This window comes from Boleophthalmus pectinirostris, unplaced genomic scaffold (genome assembly GCF_026225935.1).
Source record: "Boleophthalmus pectinirostris isolate CB_2022bp ecotype Guang Dong unplaced genomic scaffold, ASM2622593v1 HiC_scaffold_21, whole genome shotgun sequence".
In the NCBI taxonomy this organism is placed as follows: Eukaryota; Metazoa; Chordata; class Actinopteri; order Gobiiformes; family Gobiidae; genus Boleophthalmus; species Boleophthalmus pectinirostris.
In genome coordinates this window covers 28,733,297-28,761,253 of record NW_026571175.1, presented here as the reverse complement: position 1 = coordinate 28,761,253, position 27,957 = coordinate 28,733,297, and the positions used below count along the sequence as shown (strand labels likewise).

Below are 27,957 nucleotides of genomic sequence, written 5' to 3'. Positions count from 1 at the left end.
GAAATAAACATGTGGTATACATTAATATGACTGGGACTGGCTTCACCTTTCATTTGTTCATTTGTACGTGAAGGAGTCTTTTATGAATGTCTGTGTCAATCATGACCGATATTCTTTACAAGTGAGAACTTCAGGTCCAGTATCTTACAGAAAAGCCAACTGAAAAAGAAAATGTTGATGTTTGATCATCTAAATTAAACATGAGTCAAGGGTGTAAGTGTCTAAAGCAACAATCCTACATTTTTTTCATTATGACACCCATGGGTAATCGAGCAATTATGTTTGTTTGTTATGTCATGTATATTCACATACTGCATATAAATATTAAACCATAAAAAAGTTGTGTTTGGCAGACAGGAGTAAAACCGCCTTTGTATTAGGATTAAAAACTCAGATAAAGTGAAAGTGAGTCATACCCGCGGCAGCTGCTCAGATCAGACTCTGATCTGTGCTCACCCAATGTCCCGTACAGTTACACTGGGACAGCTCATCTCTGAACTCTGGACAGGGACCTGTGGGCTTTGGATCAACTCACTAAAGGCACAAGCGTTGTACCTTGTTAAATAAATAATAGCAAAAATCGTTTTGGGGAACAACTTTTCATGTGTTTAACAAAGAAAATCAAAAAGATGAATGCAGAAGCTGTATCTTTGTAGAACATTTGTTGTGTTTATGATACAGTTTAACTCCATATATCCACACAGGTAGAAAGAGAGAAGCATTTCTAACAGATGTCCTCAGACATCATTTTAAGCTAATATATTTTAGGACTAAACCTTTAGACAAACTAACCATTTTCAATCCTCTTCTGGTATAAAAACTGTTTAGATAAATATGGAGAAAAACAGAGCATGTGGCAGACAGTGCAGTGCAGACTGTTAGCATACGTACAATGGGCACTTCCTTCTTGAGGTCGTCCAGGTCCTTGCCTCCTTTCTTCTTGGGCGACTCCTTCTCATCCTTGTCCTGCGTGGTGGCCACGCGGTAACTGTCCGACCGTCCATACTGCAACACATCAAGAGAGAGACCAAAGGTAAGAGCGCTGCATTCATATTCAGATGGGGGTATTTAAATTTAACAAGATATTTACTGCTAACATATTACATATTTAAATCATCATCATGTACCTTTTACTGTTTTGAAAATACTATATTTGACAAAAACAAATTACTCCCCCTTCAGAGCGCCATCACAACACAATCAGCGTTCATCCGCGATAATGAAACTACTGCACATTGCATCAGGTTGTCCAGTTGCTGTGTTCAGTTTTGTATCATGTTTTTGTGTATCTATGGAGAATTGTTGTGTGCGAGCTTGGATGACGCTTGTGGGCGGAGTATTGCACAGAATCCAACAGCTAACAGTAAGGAGGGTTTGAACAGGGCTCGGGAGAGATTGCTAAAATACTGAAACATGCATAGATGCATAAAACCCTGTTTAAATACTGATACACAATCATAATGTGCATGTTCTGAATCATATTAACACATTAGCCCATCCCAACAGCTGTAGGCCTCAGCCGCGTGTTACTGGGCAATGTAAAAACAAATTCAGTTAAACTATGATCCGTGACAAACTCTCAAAAATCTATTCTCTGTTATGAAAAGGTTTGTGGAAGTTCTTCACTAACACATCATAAAAAGGTCATGTATTTGCAACTTTTGGTTTCAAATACTGAAAATCACCTGCATTATATCCTGATTGCGATATCATTATTTTAATTGAAAGCCTTGTATTGTGAATTATGAGCCACTTTTTATTCCCTGGATTATTATGATCAAATAGAGGCCTTCTTGAAGTATGAGATAACTTTCAAAGAGCCAAAGAGAACACAGGGTAATTACCATCCTAAAATATTCAGCAAATCAACAATAATAAGGAGTATGAGGTCAATGACTGCCTCCAAAGCCCCTGTTCTTGAGAAATAGGGCGCAGTGAGAGTCTGCTGGATCCAAACATAGCTGATATGTGAGGACGGTCTCAAGAGCTTCAGTCTTCATCACAACGCTATGTAGGGCAGTGCCATTCACCAGCAGCACTGACAGCACTGAGAGCACCGAGCAGAGAGGCCGGGCCAGGGCAGGGTCACATCATCTGGGACCACAAGTCACTATGAGTTTGTAGACTGATCAAAAGAGAGGGACCGAGAAGAAGCTATTATTAGGGCTGGGAATCATAAGGCCCCACACGATTCGATATTATCATTTGCACATGATACACTGTGATACGTTGCTGTTTTTTTTAAGAACTAAATAAATTTCATCAAAGTTTATATGAAACACGTCCACTTTAACCATCATAACAGTGAATATGTCATGTCCTTCCACTAAATCAGCAACAAAATGGTAGTGCAGTCACAAAATAATAAATACTCTTGGTGATATAGTGATGAAGCAGCCCATGATAAATTTCGCACCATGATATATCGATATTTTAATATTTTTGCACACCCCTAGCCGTTATAAGTCAACATATACAAGAAATTGCGTCAAAACTGAACAAGGCACTAAGAATTTTCTGTAGAGGGGTCATCAACGATCTCTACTAGTTCTGAAAAAATGACATAATTGTTGCCAAAGAATTACTTTTGTGTACTATTGGTGCAGTATTTTTTTGAGCTTTAAAACCACATGTAATTGAATAAATGAAAGGAAGAGCTGTTTAATGTCATACTGTGGAAAATTCCAGGCACAGCAATGACATTTCCATGGAAACAAGCAGGTGACGGACCCCCAACCAAAAAGTTACACAATGCACCTTTAACGACAGAGCTCAAGCAAAGACAAAATGCAGATTTTTTGTAGATGTGCTAAACAAATTCAGAAGTTATTAACTTTATTCAGGAAAGTGCAACATTTGTTCTATAATGATTCTATGCAGATTACAAGGCCGCATTAAAGCAGACCTAATATGCAAAATTTACTTCAGAGCTTTTAACCAAAGTTAAAGTTACCACCTGAAGTTGTATTTGGAGTGATTCATGCATGTTTCAGAAATCGTTAAAGCTCACAAGAGTCAATTTTGTGAAATATAGGACTTTAAGACATGTTATAATGCTGTTACCTCCCCAAAAACACATCTGGAGTTGTGTTTTGTTTCATTCACACGTATTTACATGTTTTTCACTCCTTTATTATTAACATGTCTGTATCTCCAAAGCTCAAAATGTCCTGTTCCACCTTGTGACGTCATGAAGCTGTCATTTTCATGTTAACATTTATCTTTTGCTCAGTAAAGACTGACTATTACTGTGCTGAAATGATCCAAATTTCAGATTCTGGTGAAAGTGTATGTAGTTTAAAAACACAGTGGAGCACTTACTGTGTTCCCAGTGGAATTTTTTAGTTTGAGAGAACTCAGTGTAAACATGTAGGATTGAGTGTCAAACCCATAAATGAAACAAAACACAACTCCAGGTATTTTTGTGATGAGAAAACAGACATAGATCAGAAAGTAGTGTTGGGTTTTTTGCCTCTTCTGGCACCTACTTTTTATGTAGTCTGTTTCTTTTTATTGTCATGTTATATATGCAAAATAAATAAATAAAAATAAAAAATTAATAAATAGTGTGTGCCTTTAATCGCTTATTTTCAAGACGCCATTTTGCAGATCAATGTCCATTTTCACCGCCACTGGTGTACGCTCTCTACTCTCACTCTACACTCCGTTGTGTAATAATTAATACATTTTCCCACTTAAGTGGAAATGCGAATCACTAAATAAATGTGTGTTAGTAGCAAAGTGCAAAAATCCAACATTACATTAGGTAATAACTTTGGATCTGATCAGTTTAGTATTTCTCTATTCCTCCCATTGAAAACCAGTGTGTTCATTAGTATTTCTCTGCAGCACAAGATGTAAAAGTGTTGGTGTTTCTCTTGAGGCCTTTTGTTGAAGCTGCTTCATTATCTAAAAATACAACGTCTCTGATCCCACACAGTCATGGAGCTCTGCGTGCTCTGCTGCGTTTGTTTAAGGTCAGATTAGCATCGTTTTTAATTCTACTGTTTTAGCAACATCTCCAAGGCTCATTCTGGAAGAAAACGTTCAGTGTAAGAGAGCAAAATGGCTGAAATGAGACCATGGTGTTATGAGAATGGTTTAGTCTTAGTCAGAGCAATACTAAAAGTTATTATGTTTGGATGTGTGCAGGACATAGAAGAGAAAAGTGAGTGACAAATAAAATGCCCCATGTCTGTTAAAATATTTCATCTTAAAGCCTTTTTGGGCCATTTACTCAGAAATTTAGAAATATTAGTTAAAACGTGGCGTTCTCCCCAGATGCTGTGAATCGGTGACACCTGCAGGGTTCAGGGTGGGGTGCACCTGTACACACTGTGCTTACCTTTAATGTCCTGAAACGCTACACGTAGAGGAGCAGAACAGCGATTAATTACCAAAATTGCTCACCTTTGAGGGCTGGATTGTAAAATTTTCTAAATAAACAGAGGCTTCCAGCTGAAATATTCTAACAGGAGTGAGTTTTATCTTTCAGTGACTTTTTATTTCACGTTGTTAGACCCAGGAATGACAAAAATATAAACTTTTAAATGCTCTAAAAAACATTGGGGATGCAACGATACAGTTTTCTCACGATTTGATACGAATCTCGATACATGGGTCACAATATCGGTTTGATTTCGATACATAATGAGTCTCAGAAAAAATGGTCGCATCCCTAGTGCTGAGTGATAATTAGGAGTAAGCAGGCTGCACAGTGCCCTCAGCTGAAGGACGTTCGGACACGTTTGGACCCGTCAGAGTCGAAGAATCACAGCGGTGTAAATAAGACCATTAACCACCGGAGCCTGAGTCTCATTTAGAGGCTGGAGCTGAGCCAAACTGTGACCCACCACACCAGAGCAGAGGGACGACTTAACCAGAGCAGAGGGACATGTTTAAGAACGCAAACTCATCTGAGGAGGAGGGAAAGAAAAAAAGAGGAACAATGAGACACACAGAAAGAACACAATTTATTAAGTTTACTGCGATTTGGTCACATACAGACTGACATGGAGCTACTGAGACTTTGAAGTGACAACATGCTGGGGGGTAGGAGGTGTAAAAAAAAAATATTGATATATCGTATCGTTTAATGTGATATAGTATCGATATTGTGGGCTGCTGTATCGATTTATTAGAGTATTTTCCAGAGTATTTTTTGGTATATTTTACTAAATTATTTTATTACTGCGCTACATTTTTGTTGTTCGTTTGGAGGAAGGAAACTCGTTTATGTGACAAAATATGACATTTTCACTGTTTTGATGATTAAAGTGTTTGTGTTTCATATTAACTTTGTACAAGAAGTGGTTTAACAAAGACTTTTAGTATCACAGCCATAATTAATTTTTTACTGAACCATATCGAATCAATTTGAAATTTATCCTATCGAATCAAAAGTGCACTGTATCGAGATGTATTATATCGTGGCCTATGTCTTGAGGTATGTATTGTATCGGCAACTTCTTAATGATACCCAGCCCTACTGGGGGGGTTCTGCATGTATGCCAATGGTGGAATGTTCTGCCGTTACCATGGTGACACAATGCAGACGTTAACAAACACAACCAAAAAAAGCCCGAAAGCTCAAGAAAAAATACCAATTCAGGGTGCTGTTTAATTTTCACCAAAAAGGTGAGAGTGACTGAATGAGAAACTCTTGGCTAATGGAAGCTGGTTTGTGACTGTAATTTTCTGTATTAGAGACTTGTTTAACAGCACAAGTCACAAATTCCAGCTAAATCTGTTCTTTCTGGTCAGATTGTGATACATTAAAACTCAGATTATAGCCTAAGAGAGCCTCAGACAGAGCAGTGCCTACAGTTCCAGTGTCACACCCCCAGGGAATGTTGATGGCATCACCTTAAATTATGTTTGTGTCATTAGCTGTGGGTGAATCATGTCCCTATTAAAACCGCAGCAATAGGAACCTGCGGCTATAGGTCGGGCGTGACAGTTAAGATAAACGAGCTGTACCGCCATTTTACACGTCAACGTAACAGCATGTATGTACAGCCCTAAAACCGACGGAGAGAGGTACAGTTTAACCTTGCTTCATAAGAGGAAGGTTTTATTTTGGGAAAGCTCTTACAAGGATTAGTCTGGCCCGGGGGGATTGGTTTGATTTGATGGTTGTTTGATTCAGGACTAAAAACATGGGAGGCTGGTAAAGAATCATGTTAGAATGCAGGAAATGTCTTGAATTGAGCAGGTACTGTACACGGTGTTTTGTTCGGGGATTTACGTTGCTAAATTTGACATGGGGAAAATTATAATTCGAATGGGCTGCTATTCAGATTGGACACAATGGCTGATCTTGTTTTTGTAATCGTACACACATAATGCTCTCTGGTGAGTCTTTAAATAAAAGGGCCAATTATGTAACAGTGTTTATGAGCTCAACCAAAATACACGATGAGAAATGTTGCTATAGCTGTCTCTTGTCTCTCAGCATTAGATGCCACAAACAGCAGCTTGCACAGTATTAAAACACGCAACGAATTCGCTTTTATGTGACTCTCGCTGCCCAAACTAAGCTTTACTGAAGGTAAAATGTGACATATTAAAAATACCTCTACTTGTACTAAATTAAACGACTCCAATTAGTAGAAGGTCTCTCTCTGTTTGTGTTGTCACGATAATAACCTGTCCAACTCTATTTCAATAAAAAGGAATAGGCTTGATACTCAATACCGATTCCAATGATGATAATAATAATACAAAAAACTTTTATTTTACCGTAGAATGTGACTTTCAACATTAAATCCATTCCTTCCAGTCCAATCCAGTATTTTCTTTTATATTACCATGTGGTCTTGTATCTGTGTAATCCCTCAGTCATTCAGGGATCCATACTAGTCCATAGGTGTATTTATGTGGTATAAGGTTTAAACTTTTCATTCATTCAGTCCTGAATAATTTAGCAAAAAAGTGTTTATATATAAATACAATAAACAGATGGTTGTCTTGGTTGTTTTTGTCTTGATTGGATATTTTACAGTGTGAAAGGGGGTAAAGAAGGGGAAGAGACATTCAGTAATATAAGAATCTATATATAAGAATTATGGCCAAATTATTAGGTTTGTTCCAGTTTTAATATGGTTTGATTGGCGCTTTGTCTGCCTACTCTTTTCTCATGAGTCTAGAGTCAGTCTGAAGCCTCTGGTCACGACTAACTGAGTGTGTGTGTGTGTGTGCGTATGTGAGTGTGTGTGTGTGTGTATATGTGTGTGTGTCCATCTGTCGGGGTGCAGTCTCTCGCTCCCCCGGCTCGTCGTCACTAACCCTTCAGATTACTGCTGTTTACTACACGCTCAGATTAACCCAGTGAACAGCTCTAATCCTGCATCACTCTCCTCATTCACCCACATACTACACACATGTACTCTATAAATACATACAACTATATAAAACATGTCCCATCAAATAGTAAATGTCAGCAATGCACTAAACTGTGCAGTGTAACACCATGTATGAATATGACATATGAACCTACGAAACTCACATAACGTGGGGACACTCCCACACCAGAGACAGATGTTTTGTATTTCATTCTCCAGTCGCAATTTAGACACTTTTGACACCCATTTACAATTTATTTCTACATTTGTCAGTTACATTTGTCAAATAAAACTATCTATTTCCAGTACGCACCCCACTTCAGACATAGACCCTCTGATAACAAACTGGAGTCAAAGATAGTTTTAAATGTGGACAGCAGGACTCACACCATTGTCCTCCGTACTGAGTGAGACACCTTCAGTGTCTTTGTCTCAGTCTGTCCTCTGAGCACCTGCTCCATGGGCAGGACCTTTTCTATTTCTGTGGCACAGTGACTTTGAGAGGCTCATTTGTCCTGGAGCTCCACAGGAGCAGAAAAACATTTCGGTAGTCGGGAAGTCATTTGTGCTGAAGGCTGCACCCAACCGTAAACATTTTTCCATTTGATTTTATAATTTTAGTCATTCAGAAAATGCTGGCTTCAGCCATAAACTGGTCTATTGACAGAGTGGAAGTAGGTAATATTATTTCAGATCACATCCAGACACTGGCAAAATGGTTTTAGTATCTTGGTCAAGAGCCCAACCACAAACTGATCTGAACAACCAACTCACAGCCATCCCGCTCTACACAGCTGAGCACCTCTGATGATAACTGCTAAAGACTTTAGCTCAGTACAAATGGTTTCCGTCTTCATGATGCAGTCCTTGCCAACTCCGCAGGCCTGAAATCAGAGGTTTCATCTTCCTGTTTAATAGCAACATGATCATTTCCACCATTCAAAAGAGACAATAACTGGTTCTGAATAATTGCTAAGGCAAATGTCGAAGCAACTACGGCCTGGGTTTAGCCATCAGCTTCTTGTAATGCTCTCCACCACAATCAGGAAACTCATTTTAAAAGTGAAAAGCCCCTGAGCAGACCTGAGGACCTCCGCATGCCCCCCGCGTCTGAACACACTGTACAGTACACTGTGCTCTGCTTCACTCCAGCTGGGCCAAGGCTCAAGGACCACTCAGGACTTTAATCTCAGCAAATCACAGCTACAGCAAAGTCTGTTTATAGCAGCAATCTCAAGAAATTAGAGGTGAGATTCAGAGACACTTGAATATACAGTACAACATACGCATCTTACATGAGCAGATGGAGTCCCAGAGTTGCACCGAGCGTACACGGGAAAACTCTATGATGCTTGGCTATTTGGACAATTATTCTCAATGAAAAACAAACAACTACTTCAAATCAATAAGTCAAATTAAGAGTAATTGTAAGTAATTACACTCAAGTATTCTACAAAATTAACACGGAGAGACGACTTCTTAATAATGCAGCAAAAGGAAAAACAAAACAAAACGGACTTCATAAAGCAGGTACAGAGCATACACTGACACCAACATTGGCCTCTATCAGATCAATCTTTGTATAATAAAAGACGACACGAGCATATTCCCTCACTTCTCTGTCTGAAGCTCCAGGGGTGACTAATCAGACCAGTCTCCTCCTCAGGGTATCCGCAGTTTTGACTTCCCCAAATTTAAGACTTTTTAACCTTTTAAAGACCACTTAAATGAAAATTAAGACCAACATCGCACCCATTACGCAGGAGAAAAACACCAGATCCAAGTCTAATAATGACCATTACTCAATTAAATAAAAAAAAAATGTTATTGTTATTTTAAATAACAAAAAATACTAATCTCATTTAGAACTCATTTGTAATAGTATGCATTGCTTGTAAAATGGCCAAAAAATCATTTATAACATTCTAGCAAGACAAACAAACCTTTCACATTGTCCTGTGGCATATCGTCTTTCAAAGTGCTTCAACCATTTAACATTTTCAGCGACAGAAAAAAAAAAGAAATGTAAATACATCTTATGAATGAAGGGAAGAGAGGGAAAGTGAGAGAAGGCCAGTAGAGAGAGAGAGAGAGATGTAGTACCTGACCTGGTGGAGTGAGATAGAGGAGAGACAGATTGAACTGCAGCCCGGTTGAGTATACAAAAAAAAAAAAAAAGGCTACTGAAATTTAAGACCTTTGTGAAAAAAATAAGACTTGGATCACACAATTTAAGACTTTTTAAGGCCTTAATTTAGGAACATGAAATTTAAGACCTTTTTAAGACTTTTAAAACCCCGCGGCTGCCCTGCTCCTGCATTTATCGCACACGAGGAGGGTCTGACCTACAAACCCTCCGCCCTCCATCTTAGTCCCTCCCCCGCGTCCGGTTTGTTTACATGTGCTTCATACAGCAGCTGCCCATCTCCTCTGCCGTGCCCTCTCCTCCTCACAGCGCTCACAACAACTGGAATCAGCAGCCAATAAAACTAATCAATATCATTAATAATCCTACAAAAATCTGACTTTTAAACATCGAAAAACAGTTTATTATTGTCTATTCTTGGCTAAAACAAGTTGCTTTTAGTAATTATTCACTACAGGTCACTTCACGTTTGGCACCCGTCTGTAGATGTGAGTGTGACGGAGAAAAGTAGTGACAAATTGTGAGTGACACCATCCCGTTGCCCAGAGAGACGGGGGCTAGTGGTGTCTTAGCAACGGCCAATCCCGTGAGGCCATTTAAATGATTAAAGCCGGCGTAACAAGCCCGTTTGATTTTTAATGCAGATCTTAATGTGAGTTATGTAAAACTGTCATTACTCAATACCCATTCATGTCGTAGGGCTGGGATTGAGGTGAAATGATCACAGAGTTACCTTTATAAATATAATAGTGTTCAGATGTGATTGGCGTGCATGCAGAAGCCAATATGACTATGAATTCTTACGATGAGAAACTCACAGGTACAAGCAAAGATATAGTTAATCAGGTTCAGAATAAGGATTAAAAATATCCAAATAAATACAGAGAAAGACATAGAAAATTTGTAATAATAGAAAATAACAAAGCATTTTTATATCTACATATCAAATAAATATCAAAATAAATACATAAATTCTGTAACACTTTATTTTGTAATTGTGTTTTTATACGTGTTTTGTGGATGAATGAAATGTGAAATGTGAAATGTGGGGTCTGCCTCTCAAATCTCCAAAGCAAATTTACCTACGGGTATGAATAAAGCAACCTAACCTAATCTAACCTAAATAAAAAATAAAAATCTATCGCAGGGGTGTCCAAACTTTTTTCATTAAGGGCCACCTACCTAAACACAGATGAAGCAGAGGGCTGATCGAGGGCCGCAGACTGATGCTCAATACAGCAAATAATTGAAATATGTGCATGTTTAACACGTTAGAATGAGTCTTTATTCATGCTAAGATCCTTAAAAACACACACTAAATATTAAATATTGGCTTTTTCAAGGTATATTAAAAAAAAAAAAAAAAAACTTGCAGTAAAAAGTTAATTTTTCATTGATGCAAGGTAATCTGGGCCAATTTTCCTGGAAGCTTGAGGGCCAAGAAAAATTTGTCTGAGGGCCGCATTTGGCCCACGGGCCATAGTTTGGACATGCCTGATCTATTGTAAAATACTGTTTAATCAAAGTTTTAGTCAAATGTTTTAGTCCAAATGTTTGAATAAAATTTGTCAGATATGTGTGTATCCAACACTATCCAAAATCTTTATTTATAGGTTCTATATTACACAATACTTAGTCTTGTGAGCTGTATAGACATGTTATAATGTTGTTAAGTCCTTAAAAGCATATCTGGAGTTGTGTTTTGTTTCATTCACACATATTTGAGTAATCATTTATTATTAGTCTATCTATATTTCCAAAGCTGAGAATGTAATGAAGCAGAAGTTTTCAAGTTAGGGTTAGGGTTCAGCTCCTTTTACCTTTTAAAAATTTGCAGGGCTGAAATTATCAAAATGATTCTAGTGAAGGTTTATGGAGTTTAAAAAACACAGTAGAGCACTTCCTGTATCACTACATGACATCATAAGGTGGAACAGAGTGTTTTTTTTTTTGTTTGAGAGAAGAACTCAGCCTAAATGTACAGGGTTTGTGTGTTAATTAAACGTGTGAATGAAACAAAACACAACTCCAGGTTAAGTTTCAGACAACAAAACAACATTATAACATGGATCAGAGATTAGTGTAATATGGCCCCTTTTAAAACATTATTCCTGTTCTAAATTTTAATTACACTAAAGAGTAACAGCGCTGTGACGTCGTCTAAACCTCAGCTCACGCAGGAAGTGGCGTCAGCAGGATGACCTTATAAGGCGTGGTGATGCTGAGCCGAATGTGACAGGACTCAGTATGGATCTATAGTAAACACAACACTACAGACAGATGGAAGAGCACGGGGATAACACTCAATAGTAAAACAATGAAGGGGAATTGACGAGCTGGAACACAATTATGCAACTCCGACATCACAAGTAACGTACTGGTGGCTGCTTTTAACCAGGGATGTAACAATAACTGTAATATTATATCTTAAAAAGTCCAGTATATCAAATTATACACTTCTTTGCTTAAAATTATTGTTATGGTGCAGCAACAGCTAAAAAATCAAAGAGCTACACAGACCATGATCCTTTGTTCTTTCATTGCAGACAGTATGAAGTGAACTTTTCTATCTTAATTATTTGGAATATGATAGTAATTTAGGGATAGGACAAGATCTTGCGAAACAAAACTGCCACGAGATTGTGCACACATGCTGAAAATGATCACGCAAGGTTTTTTTCCCCATGTTTTTACGTTTGGATTTGATTAAAAAGTTGGAGCACAAAAGAAGTGCTGATGAGTTACATTTTTTGAGAAGCTGTAGTCCCGAAAAAGCACTGCTAAATGACAGCAAAAATATGAAATAAAGATATAAAAATGGCAATAATTATCAGATCGTGAAGTTAATATCGTGACAACATCGTACAGTGAGATTTGCATATTGTTACGTTACCACTTTTAACACTGAATACACGTTAAGTCCAGTGTTATTTTGAATATGCACAAGTAGCAAAAGCCTTATCGAAATCAACATAGAAATTAGGGATGTAATGTCACGATATTAACTTTATGACCTGATTTGTTTTACTGCGATATTTGGTGGAGGAAAAAAAAAAAAAAATTAGGAATATGCTACTTTTGTTTTAAAATGCTTTAACAGTCCTTTGCTTCTGTCATAATCCAAAAAAAATTAAGATTTAAAAGTGCTTATAAAATATTATACTTATATTACTTTATCATGTCAAGTTGGTACTGAGATGGAGCAAAGGATCATGGTCTATGTAGTTCCATCTGTTTTTTAGCTATTACTGCACCAAAACAATGAATTTAATCAAAGAGACATGAATTTTGATATATTTTGATGACCCACGATATTATTATGAGACATTTGGCGATACGATATCACGATATTTCGGTTATTTTTACATCCCTAGTAGAAATCATATGTTGTTGGCAGGAGTTAATTGGCTATAGGGACCTCCACAGGGACCAGACCAAACACACGGCTGTTTGAATGGCATCACTGCAGTCATTAGTTTCATTTTGTCATGTAGATTAAAGTTCGCCCTAGTGTTTCCCCACAGGCGTCTCTACTGTCAGATGAATGTCAGCCTCCTATTATGGAACAATATGTGGAAATATTTTGTTTTAAATTGTTAATTACTACAGCGATTAGGGCTGTAGTCGACTAAAGAAAGTCTCGACTGGTCGACTAATAAGAGGGCAAAAGCCACACCCTTACTTATCTGACCCAAACTGTGTTCAAGACTAAACATGCACGGGAGTTCATGCCAAAACAGCAATTTGTATAGAAAGCGTTTATTTATATGTAAAAAATGTAGATTAAACTCAAGATTCAATTTCAAATCTTCAGCAAACTCACTCACTACCTTCTCCTTCTGCTGTTGTCCCAGATCAATTCTTATAAGCTAAACAAAAGAATTAGTTGACTACAAATACAAATTTTGGTCAAATAAAACTCCATCGACCAATTAATATAACTATATAATTTTGTTCAGTTTGTTTGTATATCATGGGAGTGAAAATATAACTATGAAGGCCCAATACAGTGTCATATTATAGGGAAACATCAAATCTTCATCAGTCAAACTATTCCGGTACAAATATTGGACATTAAAGGTGCACTGTGTAACTTTTTGGTGGAGGGTTTGTCATCTGCTTGTTTATACAGATGTGCCATTGCTCAGCCATGAATGTTCCAAAGTATGACATTAAACAGCTCTACTTTACGGTTATTCAACTACAGGTGATTTTATAGCTCAAAAATACCTAGAAAGATAGGTGTTCTGACTGTGAGCGGCGTCACCACTCCACAGATCTGACCTGTAGCTTGGTCTGGTTTGGGTGTACTTAATTTTGAACTAGACCAATGCAGTTTTCTGGCACTGTCACTTGAAGCCAAATGAAATGAGTGTCCAGTGCCCAATGTGTCAAAATAAGTCACTGTAACAGAGTATGACACTTAAGACGGTGGTTTCCCATTGAAATACTTTAATACTGTAATCGTTATCATTTATGCTCGTTATAAGACTCATTATTCTAAGTGTTATTCTGAGCACTCTCCTTCACGTGCGGATGTGAAGTGCAGCTCCTCACAGCCCTGTGCTCTGATTGGCCGCTTCCCCCAACACTTTCACACCCAGTGCATTATGGGTAACAACTACAGTAATGCATTTATTCTGCAGCATTACTTTTCTCTCTCTCTCTCTCCTCTGAATCCATCAAAACAGATTTCAAACAATGGCCCTCGACAGCTGTTCTGCTCCAGTCTCACATTTTTCCTGACAATGTATGCGATTGTTTGCAACAGGTACGGCATCTGGAATAAAAAAACAACCAAATAACTGTCTAACTCAAGGACGGGCATTTATTTTTTCCATGGAGCCACATTAGAAACGGAAAATACTGTAGAGGGCCGGCTGAAAACGCTTACCGGTAACTCAATTCTGCATAATATTAATTGTATTTCTTTATAAAAAGCAGAAAATATCATTGTTTTGATGAGCTGGTAAGACTGGTAAGAGTTTATGTTATGACTAAACAATGAAAAAGTGAGTTTGCCTTACAAAAAATGTCATTAAAAATCACCTTTAAAATAAAAGCAATGCAGCTTTAGTCCATGGATGAGGTAAAATTATAAAATATGTTTATTTTGTAACTCCAAATGAGCTTAAACGGACTAGTCAGAGCCAACAAAAGGGCTGTACGTGGCTCAGGAGCCGTATATAGTCTGGTGTACCAAATTAAATGAGCAAATTAAACAAAATAAGCAGAATATCTTTGTTTTTTTAGGATTTTCCGTGCGTTCACAAACATTAGTCTGTCCCACGCAAAGCCCATCCCATTGATCCATTGGTACGGATCAATTCTGCCCAGTGGTGTCTCGTCACCCCCTCCCAATTTGCCAATTTGCCTCCCTTCCTCCTCCCCCACAGCCTTTGGGACACGGGATTTCCACTGTCTCTCCCTCCCTTCCCTTTCTATCCATCCAAAGCTTTTCCCCTACGGCATTATACTGTATAGTAGTGGACAGCATCACGCACACTCTACCGGCCCCCTCCCATCCCCCTCCTCCACTTCCTCCTCTACCTCCTCCTCCTCTTTCCCCCCCCCGTCCTGCCCACCAAACCAGGACATGCCTGCAGCCGACCAGGAGACTCCCCCCCATCATAATCCCAGTCAATGACATCAGAACTGGAGCTGGAGCGTTCCCGTTAGCAGGTTAGCCACTATACCGCCGGCCCGGGCAGCACGGGTTTTTTTTACCCATAAACCAGCGCTGCGTGTTAAATTATTGACATTTCCCGAGCCAGACCCCTGTGCAACGGCCTTCTACGCTGCGTTTGTACGGTTATGACATCACGAGGAGGCTACGGTTTGCGCCTAGAACAGGATGTCCTATATGACCTGATGCATACAAGAAGAAATTGTGATGGGCCGGGGGATTTAAAACGTGGACTTAACTATCCGCGGGTTCAGAATGATAAGAAATTAGAGCCTTTGCTGTAGCGATTATCAATTCAAAAACAGAAAATCCTATGTTTTCATTGACAAAAAGTGGTACAAATAAGTAGTTGCTTAGTTTAAGGTGGGGTCTGTGTCGGACTACGTTGGAATTTGGACACATACGCACACACACACCCTTCATACATGTGTGTAAACTATTATAATCAATAACATTATCATTTTACATCCAATTCTTTACATTTTATACACCTGTACCTCAGCAGCCAGCTTCCTAATGACAAACTGCAGTCTTTAAACGCCTCATATCCTCTGCTCCCGTCCTAACAGGTGCTAAAACAGCGGCTGCAGAGGTGGCTGGGGAGATTACGAGTTGCTGCAGTCAAGACTTGCAACGATGACACGCTCCTCCGCAGTCTGGGATGTGCTTTCCGTCCGCTCCACTCCACAGTGACCCAGAGACGGCTGATCTCTGCGCACCCCTTCGCCATCAAACTAATGACATTTAAAGAGTTCACCCATCTCCCCCCCTGCACCCCCAGACTGCTGCATCACGGCATGGCACGTAGAAAATCTGCCCTGAAACGGTACAGTTTGTTCACGACTGCAAAGCCAAAACGAGCAAACGTACCCACGCATTTATAACGTGGAGTTTTATGATGTGTTTCATGGGGTTTGGACGCTGTGATGGACATACGCTGGTTTGCAAAGCGCGTTACGTTACTTTTCCCACGATTAAAACGAAAATAAACAATATAAAACGCTAAAATCAATGTCTGACAGATGATCAATGTGTCTTTACAAGATTGATTCACAATTTAGGGTGATTTAAAGCCCATGGAAGTTGTAAATAGTGTATAAAAAAGAAAGTGATCAGTACTCGAGTAATTATCATCGACGATTTCTAAGGCAAGAATCCGATGAAATAAAGCAATTTTTGTGAATTTTTGACCACGGTGTTTTCATTTAGACACTTTCAGATATAAAGCATTATATTTTTGTGATTATTTCTGATACATAATCGTTTTTTGGGGTGTAAAAATGCTCAAAACGTCGTCTTTCCCCTTCCCTTCGTTACTCGCTGGTCTCGTTCATGCGTCGGACTGACTCACAAACCTGGCGCGCACGTCCTCTGCAAAAACGACAGCATTCAGCACCAGAAATCCACTCCAACAGGCTTCACGTCGAGTTTAATCCTACATTTATCGTGTTTAATGGTTCGTTTGAGTTTTTATTAATCCGATGATGGCGAAAATTGCTTCCAAAATGGTGAGCCAATCGGTATCTTAGGTGAACAGTTAGTTGCTATCTTAAATAACTCCTGCATTTTTTCGAGTGTTCAATGTCACGCGTGCGTCTGAGGACTTTAAAGCGTAATTTTAAGGCGCGGAAAAGCGAGGACATTTTGTGTTCACATGCCAAACCTGTGGACATCTGGAGCGATTTCGATTTTGATTGGTTCGCTGTTAAATGAATGAAAAATGCAGGTTTCTTACCCCCATCTTGGCGCTGTCAGTCGGCTCTGTTCACGAGATGAACTGCGAGTGGGATGTTTCAATCAGATCTGCCTTTAAAGCTGCAGGATGAGACGGAGAAATGAGGAAAACCCGCGTCTCCGTTGATGGATAGAGCTCTGATGAGGGGAAAAAAAATCAGTTAACGCCTAAAACAACAGGGTAAATCTGATGTACATGGGTAAGAAATCACCTACGATAGCGCGGCGAGGCGGAGGATCATGCACGCCTCACGCAGAGCAGCCCGGGGTGTGTGTGCAAAAGAAAAAAGGCGCTAGTTTGTGCGGAGATGTGCAGAGATGGAGGAGTGCGCAGTCTGGTCCTGGAGCCGGCGCGCCAGAGAGTCCCGGCGCTGCTGCTGTCAGGATACTGTGTCACTGCGCGGAGAGAGCAGGCCGCCGCAGCGCGCACCGACACCGACAATACACCTCCGCCCAGTGCAAGGAAATAGATCTGTCAGAATATTCACAAGGGAGCAGTCTTGGGAGTGTTACTTTTAAAATGTATTCCCCTACAGATTACAGATTACATACCTCAAAATGTAGTTTGTAACGTAATCCATTAAATTACATAAAGTGAGTAAAGTAATCTGAATACTTTGGATTACTTGATTTGCTGTAGAGAAGAAAAAGACTAGGAAATCTACACATAATATGTTTTGTCTGTTAAAAGAAAATAAAAAGCCCAAACTTTACTTAACCGTATTAAAAATATTATTGATAGAAGAGGAGGAGACACGGTCCGCGCGGCATGGTTTAGACCTGGTTTTAGACCTGGTTTTAGTCCTGGTTTTTTAGTCCTAGTTTAGTTTTAGACCTGGTTTAGACCTGGTTTTAGACCTGGTTTTAAACCTGTTTTAGACCTGGTTTTAGTCCTGGTTTTGTCCTGGTTTAGACCTAGTTTAGACCTGGTTTTAGTCCTGGTTTTGTCCTGGTTTAGTCCTGGTTTAGACCTGGTTTTAGTCCTGGTTTAGACCTGGTTTTAGTCCTGGTTTAGACCTGGTTTAGTGTCCAGCAATTAGTGGAATTATGGAAAAAAAAAAAAAAGAAAAAAAAGGGATATAGCCCAGAATGTAAAAACAGGAAAATACCGCTGTGTAATCCACTTATTTCAACAAAGTAACTGTAATACAATTACCACTCACTGAAACTGTAACTGTAACTGAATACAGTTACTCATAATTTGTACTCTGATTACGTAACTCCAGTACATGTAACATTAACATTGAGCATTAGCATTAACATTACATTAATCAACAGTAACATTACTCCCCAACACTGCATGGGAGTCAGTCAACCAGAGTGATGAAACAATTTTGTCTGCTGCCATTGAAAGTAACAATTTAAAACAAAAATATTATATTTGTTTGATAATAAAAAGTCTTCAAAATAGTGAATATGACACAAAATTTAAACCCATGTGTAGATTTAGACCAGGGGTGGGAACTTATTTTTTCTATGGGGCCACATGAGAAACAGAAAATATGGTGGAGGGCGGGGCCAAAAAGCTGAACTTAATTCTGCATAATATGAATTGTAAGACTGGTAAGTGTTTATGTTATCAAAAGAAACAGAAAACGCACACCAAAATTCTTGTAGAGGTGCAAATGCAAGGAGTAGCAAGACAAAAGTGAAAAAATGCATAGCACACTCAGATTGCCAATGTCCAAAAGCGTTTTTATTCTTAAATAAAGTTTCAGCAAAAAAAACCCTTTGTCAGATATTTTTCTTGCTTTGGACCATGTTATGACTAAGCAATGAAAAAGTGAGGTTGTCTTTTTTGTAAGGCAACCATCAACACATTTAAAACTAGAAAAGCACTCAGAGAGCGCAGAATCAGTCTTCTGGATCAGATCCGGATCAGCCTTTGGAATATGAAAGAGGATCCCATTGTCCATCCCTGAGTCAAATTTCATGGGGTTTGGTCAATAATTAACCGAGATATTGAGAAACTAAATTTTTGGCCCCATTTACCACAATGTTAACAAAAATTTCAAAGTGATCCAGAATCCAGGATTTCTTCCAGATCACCCCCAAAATGAAATCAGTTCTTCCTTTTCACATTTCCAACAAATCCTGAAAATGTCATCAAAATCGGTCGATAACTTTTTGAGTTATGTTGCTAACAGACAAACAAACAAACAAACAAACAAACAGACAAACGGCGGCAAAAACATAACCTCCTTGGCAGAGGTAAAAACACCTCTAAAATAAAAACAATGGAGTTTTAGTCCATGCATGAGGAAAATGATAAAATATGATTATTTTGTAATTCCAAATTATCTTAAACAGGCCCGTCAGAGTCAACTAAAGAGCCGTATGTGGCCTGGGAGCTGGACAATGCCCAGGTCTGACTTAGACAAACTTTATTGATCCACAAGGGAAATTATTTGCACACAGTAGCTCACACATCACAATAAATATAATAACAAAGATTAAAACATATAAAATGGTAATAATACATTCTAAATCAGTCACAAAAAAGAGCAAGAGACAATAAGCAATAAGACATAATTATATAAATGTGAATGTACAAGTCAAATTAAAATTGAAAAGTAATAAAATGTAAAATCTCAGCGAATATACAAGAGGTTATAGGAAGAGACTGCAACAATAATATGATGACTGACAAGACAAAGAGTTATTCAGAAATTATACAGCCATTAAAATATTCAAACGGGTGTGAGAGTGATGTTTGTTGTCATTAATAGTAACCATTTTAAACTAAATATACTGTTTTTGACTAATAGAAAGCACTCAGAATGGTGCAGATGGCAGAAAATTGCAATCCATGTGCATCCAAATATTAGCAAATAGAGCCAGCAAAATATTCACATGGGGGTCAGGGAGAGTGATGAAAATCTGTGTCCGCTGCCACTGAAAGTAAGAATTTAAAACAAAAATATTATATCTCTTTAATAATGAAAAGTCCTCAGAATAGCGCATATGACAAGAAATTGAAACCCATGTGTAGTTAATGGGAATATCAGCAAGTATAGAGCCAGTAAAATATTAACCTGGGTGTAAGAGTGATGTTTGTTGTCATTAAAAGTAACCATTTTAAAGTAAATATACTGTCATTTGAATAATAGAAAGTACTCGAAATGGTGCATGAACGCAAACCATGTGCAGTTAATGGAAATATCAGCAAATAGCGTCAGCAAGATATTCACATAAGTGTCAGAGTGATGAAGAATCTTGTCTGCCGTCATTGAAAATAGCAATTTAAAACTGAATATAGGCTACCACTTTTGAATAATAGGTCCTCAAAACGGTGCCTATGACAAGAAATCGAAATCCATCAGTAGTCAGTGGTAATACCTGAATTTCGTTACAGAATACAGAACAGGCACTCTGCATCACAATGTGTTTTGTAATGTATTCAGTTACATTGTCCAATCAGAGTGCTGTATTTAGAAGAGTTTGAATATTTTCATACTGAGTTGAATCATATCAGAGAATTGGTGGGTTTCAGATTCTGAAATTTGATGATCCCAGATGGGGGCAAGAGCCACATTTCCCTACTGATTACATTGTACTTTCATGAGAAATATCCCAAAGGTAAATTCACAAATGCTAAACCTAATCATTTAGATTCAAGAACATGTGATATTACAACATAAATTTGCATTTTAACAATACCTATATTTATGAATTAAATAGTATTGGCCTATATCATGTTGTGATGTCATCTGAAACCCAACAACAATGAAAAATTTAACGCTAAATTAAAAAACCTTACTGTTTGTTCATTATTGTGAATATGACCAAATGAAAGAGCAACGTACTGGAATTCAAAACTTTTCAAAATTCAGATTCTGAGTACATATTTTTCAGTACATGAATTTAGTTAGTTCTCAACATGGAATACCAATGTATACTCTTTTATTTATTTGTTTCTGTAGGCGTAAATCACACAGCAAAAAGTGGAGTGTTAAAATTGACTCTCACAGAATCAACTTTAACATTTTCTCAGTGTTTATATGAGTTCAATCTGTTCTAGAGTTAATTTAACATTTTTGGAAATGTTAATTAAGTAACACTGGATCAAAGTTCCTGTTTAACACTGAAATCAAGAGTTACATTAATGTTTTGAGAGTAAACAGATAACACTTTGTAGAGTTATTCTGATTTAACTAAACAACACACAGGAGGTGTTTTATTTTATTTTTACTTTATTTTAGTTAATTTAAGATGAAATTATGTACAAAACTGGTTCAAACTGGTCTGCTCCCACAAGAGTTTGAAGTGGTGAATGGGAGGAGCCAAATTAACACTGAGAAAAGTTGAATTAACACTAAGGGAAGTTGAATTAACCTCAACCACATCAACTCTGGCAAATAACCCCAAATCAAAGCCCCATTTAACTTTCAGATAAGTTAATAGTTAAAATAACACTTTTGGTGTTAAAAACAACTCTGAAAAATATTTTACCCTAAAATTTTAACCCTCCAGTTTTTGCTGTGCAGCGTAAGAATGGTAAAGGCCTATGATTTGTTTGAACCATTGATCAAAACATGCAGGCCTGCTAAAACAAATTATACCCCAAGACGTTTTCTTATTTTTCGTTTGGGGGTCCGTCACCTTCTTGAATATGTCATTACTCTGCTTTGAATGTCCCACAGTGTGACATTAAACAGCTCTACCTATACATTTATTGAATTACAGGTGATTTTATTGCTAGAAAATTTTGAAAAACAGGCATTCTGACTGTGAGCGGGGTTGCCTCTCCACAGATCTGACCTGTAACTTGGCCTGGTTTGATCTCCTGTTGATAAAAAGTCTTAATACCATACCGTGAAACATTTTTGACAAAGCAATAACATCTCCATGGAGAAAAGCATGAAAAAAAAAAGAGAAAATTAAATTAACACAAATAACCCTACTGACGCTTTATAAACTGTTAAACTTTGGCTGTGGCCTTGTGTTTGTTTTGGTCTAATGTTACGTAACAGAGTAACAAGGAGACGACCTGCAGACAAGGGGCTTATGAGCCAGTTAAAGTGATCACAGAAAATGAAGTGTCTGACAGCTCACATGGCGGCAGATTTGACAGTGGTGGAAACAATGTGATGTCAGTGTTGTATGGGAGTGTACGGGAGGCCGGGCTGTCTGCGCCGCTGTTATTTCTGTATCTGCACCTGCTGAGAAGATTAGACAATTAGCCCCGAGTTCAGAACTCAAACAGAGCTGTGAGTTTAGAGTGAAGTACAGCTGCTTCGGGCATAACTCTGCATGATCCGGGGTGTCCTGACAGATAGAGCCAATGTGAATATGGTATAAACAAATCAGAGGACAGACGCAGTGAAAGACAGGAGACAAAGAGAAAGAGGGAGTGTGCGCATTTGTGTGTGAGAGAGAGAAAGAGAGAGTGTTTTGGAAGTTGTCAAGGAACACAATACAGTCCATGCATCAAAATACAACTAAATATAACCGAAAGTGTATTAAATGATATAAATACAGCAGTGTCTGCAAAACTCAGATTATGTTATTACCAGGATTGTTCCACAGCATGGCACTAAACTTATTTTGCATTATTTAAAAAAAACAAAAAAGTGAAAAAGAGAAATATGCATTCTTAAGCGGCGTCGTCTCTTCACAGATTTGACCTGTAACTTGGCATGATGCTGCCACAGCTGCTTGTCTCCATGGAGACTGTGGGACATTTCAGACAAAGCAATTCTGGCAAGTGCTGGACCCTGCACCAGAAAATCATAGACATGCTGATGTAACCATTAACTTTTTGGAGCTTTCTATCATGTTATAACATTGTTCCCTCATCAAAAACATGCCTGAAGGGGTTTTGGATGTCATTCGTGCATGTTTGAGTAATTTAGCGATCTCTCCTGGGCCCTATTCAGCCCACAAGCCTCTCCAGCGACTAGATCAGGAATGTGAATACACTAGAAGGTTCACAAAAAACCTAGAAGGGCGAGTCTGGGCACCAGCCAATCAGCGAAGAGACAGACATTCTGTGTTGGCAACGACTCGTGAGATCGAGGATTTAAAGCTGGAACAAAGAGAATGTTTGGTGAATTTTATCAAGGGGAAAGGCGTCATTGCCCTTCTTCCTATGGGATTTGGGAAAAGCTTAATATACCAGTTAGATCCGCTAGCGGCGCATTACATATGTAAAGACAAAATATCAGCGATTGATTAAATAAAAAAAGTACCTGCCTACCGTCGAGTGAATGAATCCTAATGCAGATAGGTCAGATAGTTTCTACGAAGTGAAACCGGTTGATGAATCAGGCTAACATGTTCTCCATAAATATAAATATACAAAAACATGACATAAAACTGTACACAACAACTTGACAAGCCTGCTTTGATGTGCAGTATTTTCATCAGCAGGATCCAAGCTGATTGTGTTGTGGTAGTGCTTTGAAATGCAAGTGACTTTTGAGACCAAAGTAAGAGTAAAAAACATATTAATACATGTTTTTTTTTTGTTGTTGTTGAATTTAGCATTTTCAAAACAATAAAATGTAACATGGTGATCTAAATATGTTATGTGTTAACAATAGAAGTGTAATATTCCCTCTTTAGTCAAGTTTAACAAAATAAATGTTTTTTTGTAGTGTTTTTTAGTGTATGCATTTGACCCTTGCTCTAGGATAAACAGAGGTGGAAGACGTTTTACGAGTTGTTACATAAGTAGATGTACAGATACCAGAGCAAAAAATACTCAAATAAAAGTAAAAGTATCACATGAGTATTGACTTAAGTACAATTATTTAATAAGTACCTATTTAAAAATGTACTTAAAGAGTAAAATGTTTTTCGCACAGATTTTGAGATCTTAAAAACCTTCGAATGCAGTGATTTTGATTTAGTTTTTTTCCCAGCTGCTTTTCTTTGTATATTTGTGTTTGCTCAAATTATGCATGTTTTAAAAAGAAACCCTCAGCAGATTCAGACAATAATAAAAATACTTTTGCTTTTCAGTCCTGATAAAAAATGCAGTGTAAGTAAAAGTAAAAAGTATCCACTCTCAAATCCACTTAAGCACAAATACCAAGTTGACTACTTTTACTCCGTTACATTCCACCACTTTTGACAAATCTCTCTTCGGAGCGACAAGTAAAAAACAACAAATACCTGCCAGTACTTCAACTTTAACCACTACTGCTACTTCAGTCCAATCTTCTACATTTTTCAGTCTACAGTAGAGTTCGTGTGAGTCCCCTCCCCCTCCGCGGTCTGTCCGTCCTCCAGTCTTGCGTCGCTGTAGCTGCTGGTGTCTCTCAGATCGATATTGTCCTAGGTCATGGTTGTCGCGTGCCCTGGATATTTGCTCTGTGCTCTCATTTATTCTGACACTTCTGGATCTCTCTATTTGCCCTTCCCCCCAAAAAGTAAATTCTCTTTGCACTTCCCCATTGTTCTGACAGAGGATGAGTCACGGTACCTGAGCTGGAGAGATTGCTATGCAGCGCTAGACAAACTGGATTTATAATGACTAAGAGACATTCTTTATAATGGATTTTTTTTTTAATCAGACATGAGGTAGGCTGATTTTAGTCATTAAATCCAATATATTTTGTTAGAATTATGAAGATTTGTGTGATAAAAATGAGTCAGCAGTGGTAGTAGTGATTAATTAAACCCCAAGCAAGTCATTTCAACTGAGATTTTACATAATCAGATGATAAATTTTTATGTCAGGTGCCCTTCCCAGGATAATCCAGGCCAGGAGCAGGTAGTATTTCATTTAAAGTTGTATTTTGATTGATTACTACATATTCGAGTAATTGTTATGCTGCTATAAAGAGGTGGGGCCAATTTTTGAACAGGAAGACAACAGACAATTTCTATTCTTTAAGCAGATTTTAGATTAAAGAGGAAATATTTAACATATATGGGGTATTAAATGCAAAAAAAACATATTTAGACCATCATGTTAGCTTTTGTTGTTTTGAAAATTATATATTTGTATTTATATATAAGTTATTCAAGTTTAGTTACACTTAGTTTTTGAGTCCTCCCTGTATTTGCTCACTCCCCCTTCAGAGCACTATCACAATCAGCATGGATCCTGCTAATGAAACTACGACATCAGATTTGTGAAGTTGTTGTGATCAGGTTTGTGTCATGTTTTTGTATATTTATGGAGAATTTAAAGAATTGACAGTATGAAAGTGGTGTGTGTGTGTGTGTGTGTGTGTATGTGTGAGTGATGGTGGTCAGAGGGACCGATGGCGCTGATTGTCTGGCAGCCGCACTTCCGTCAGTCTGCCCCATTGCAGTTGTAGCTACAATAGAGACTTTCCACCACCGGGTGAGGAGTGAATGAATAATCTTCCGTAAAGCGTCTTTGTGCCATATGTCTGTGAAAAACGCTCTATAAATAAAGACTTAGAAAGAAATGTCGTATGGGAGCATGGTTGATGAAGGATTGTGGGCGGAGCATTGGACAGATTCTTACAGGTAAAAGTAAGAAGGGCTTGAATAGGGCCAAGGAGAGATCGCTAAATTACTCAAACATGCACGGATGACATACAATATAAAACCTCTCCAGAATTTTTGATGAGGGAACAACATTATAACTAGAAGTGTGTAAAAATGTCAAAATATCGATGTATCGTATTGTTTAATGTGATGATACAGTATTGATATCATGGGCTGCTGTATTGATATATAGGCAAGAGTATTTTTTGGTAAATTTTTTATTATTTTGTTACAGCAGAGGAAGGAAACTCTTATGCGGCACATTTGACATTTTCACCGTTTAGAAGATTAAAATGTTTGTGTTTTATATTCACTTTACCCAAGAAGTGGTTTAACAAAGACTTTTAGTATCACAGTCATGATTTAGCCTTTATTTTTTACTGAACCATATCAAATCGATTTGAAACATATCGTATCGAATTGAATGTGCACTGTATCGTGATATGTATCGTATTGTCGTCTATGTATCGAGGTATGTATGTATCGTATTGACAACTTCTTAAAGGGACAGTCCAGAATTTTTGACATAGGACCTCATTGAGTGTTGGAGACGTGTGGAGACACTTTTTAAAATATTCCATCCAGTCCTTGTATTTGCAGAGGTCGCTGGTGCTAGACTAGTGCATGTCCATGACCATAGTTTTCCTGCCACTAAAAACAGTCTTACCCACTCCACAAAACACCCAAAGTAAATCTATTATTACACCAGACTGTCGATGTAAATGTCTGTGTCGATAGAATAATGTTTGAAATAAAACTAACCTTGCATCATATCAATCGTCGATGTTGAGGGACTATTTTCTCAGCATCAGCGGAATTTTACTTTGCCGGTAAGATAGGTGTTAGGTGATATCAGTTCGTTGCTGCTAAGCTTTCTGTCAGAAGTACAAGGTGATTTTTACTTCTAAAATTATTCTATCGACACAGACATTTACATTGACAGTCTGGAGTAATAATAGATTTCCCTCGGGTGCTTTGTGGAGTGGGTAAGACATGAGGTTCTATGTCCAAAATTCCAGACTGTCCCTTTAATGATACTCACTAATTATAATATGTAAGAATGCAAAAAAAAAAAAAAAAAGGATTTCAGCAAATTGTTTCCAAATGCGCAGCGAAGACTGATACGAGAAAAGTTACAGGAAACAGCTCCCAAAATGTGCACACAGATGATTTCTTAAGCTGTTTTGTCATTTGCGCCGTACTATTTACCAGCAGAATGAAAACCTACTGATTCTTATTTATGACCATATAAGGAATACATTATAATCTGCTCAAATTGAATCAGTGCGGAAGGCAAGGTCCGTCCCTGGAGATGTGAAATCACTTAGTGTAGTGGATGGCGGGGCTTCTGGGACATCGCTGTTTACACAAAGGTCCCAGGACAATACAGGATTATAATGTGGAATAGATGGTAGAAAGAAGAACGACACAATAAAGAATGGGATCTTATTTGGATCTAATTGGCTTCATATTTCAGAAAATCTTTGGTAAATTATGCTGAAATTATAATTCGTAAGAGTGACAAAAAAGAAAGATATCTTAAAATAAAGTTAATACGAGATTGTGGACACATGGAAAATCATCTTGTGTTTTTTTATTACAGTGCACCTGCTTGCGTCCATGGAGATGTTATTGCTTCCAAATCCAAATCAATTTTATTTGTATAGCGCGTTTTACAAACAAAGCAGTTTCCAAAGTGCTGCACAGAGCTCGTAAAATGAAGACAACAAAAAGGTAAATTGCTAAGAATGTGATCATGCCAGTCATAAAACAATAAAACCAGGAAAAATCTAATAAAAGCAAAACCACAAAAAATCATAAAATAGCAATAAGTAAGTAAAATAAAATGAAATAAAAGGCACAGAGGGTCACACAATTCACGCGGTGTTAAAAGCCAGAGAGTAAAAGTGGGTCTTAAGACGAGACGTGAAACTCTCCACTGTGGGGCCTGTTCGAACGTGGGGGGGCAGAGCGTTCCAGAGCTTTGGTCCGGCCACAGAGAAGATCCTGTCCCCCATGGTTTTGAGTCTCGACTTAGGCCCCACGAGCTGGAGCTAGTCCTCGGACCTCAGAGCACACATAGGGGAGTGAATTTAGATGAGGTCTGAGATGTACTGTGGGGCCAGTCTATTCAAAGCTTTAAAAACAAACAATAAAATCTTAAAAATCAACTCTAAAACGAACTGGAAGCCTTTGCAACAACACTTAAATCGGGGTAATATGCTCACATTTTTTGGCTCCACTACATTTACACATAGCTGGGTATGTTGAAAAACAAAATTTTCTCTCCCTCCGTTTTCCAAAATAACATCGTGCACACAGCATCGTTTTCAAAAAAGGTTTTGTTTACATCAACTCGCATAAATACGACATCGAGCACCATCATAACTACACCAAGCCTCTGAGCGGAGCCTGGATTAGATTCAAACCTGTAGCATTTATTTCATTACAGTTGTAAGTATTACTCAAAAATAACTTGAAAAATGTGCATTACTGAGCGGGCTCGCCTCTCCACAGATCTATTAACGTAGTCGTAAAATTGCTGACCCCCGAGCTCATTCATCAGCTGTGTGTGCAAA

The 27,957-nt window shown here is 38.1% G+C and overlaps 1 protein-coding gene across 1 annotated transcript in view; it reads right to left on the bottom strand.

Annotated features, from left to right (window-relative positions):
• The window catches only part of atp1a3a (ATPase Na+/K+ transporting subunit alpha 3a), a 48,743-nt gene extending 24,637 nt beyond the window's left edge, over positions 1 to 24,106 (bottom strand). The window contains exons 1-4 of the mRNA XM_055157139.1: positions 24,029 to 24,106; positions 17,126 to 17,381; positions 16,911 to 17,047; positions 892 to 1,005 (exon numbers count right to left, since the gene is read on the bottom strand). Coding sequence (XP_055013114.1) covers positions 892 to 1,005; positions 16,911 to 16,916 — 120 coding nt within the window. The 5' untranslated portion in view covers positions 16,917 to 17,047; positions 17,126 to 17,381; positions 24,029 to 24,106. The remainder of the gene's footprint in view (positions 1 to 891; positions 1,006 to 16,910; positions 17,048 to 17,125; positions 17,382 to 24,028) is intronic.
• Positions 24,107 to 27,957: the final 3,851 nt, after the last annotated feature.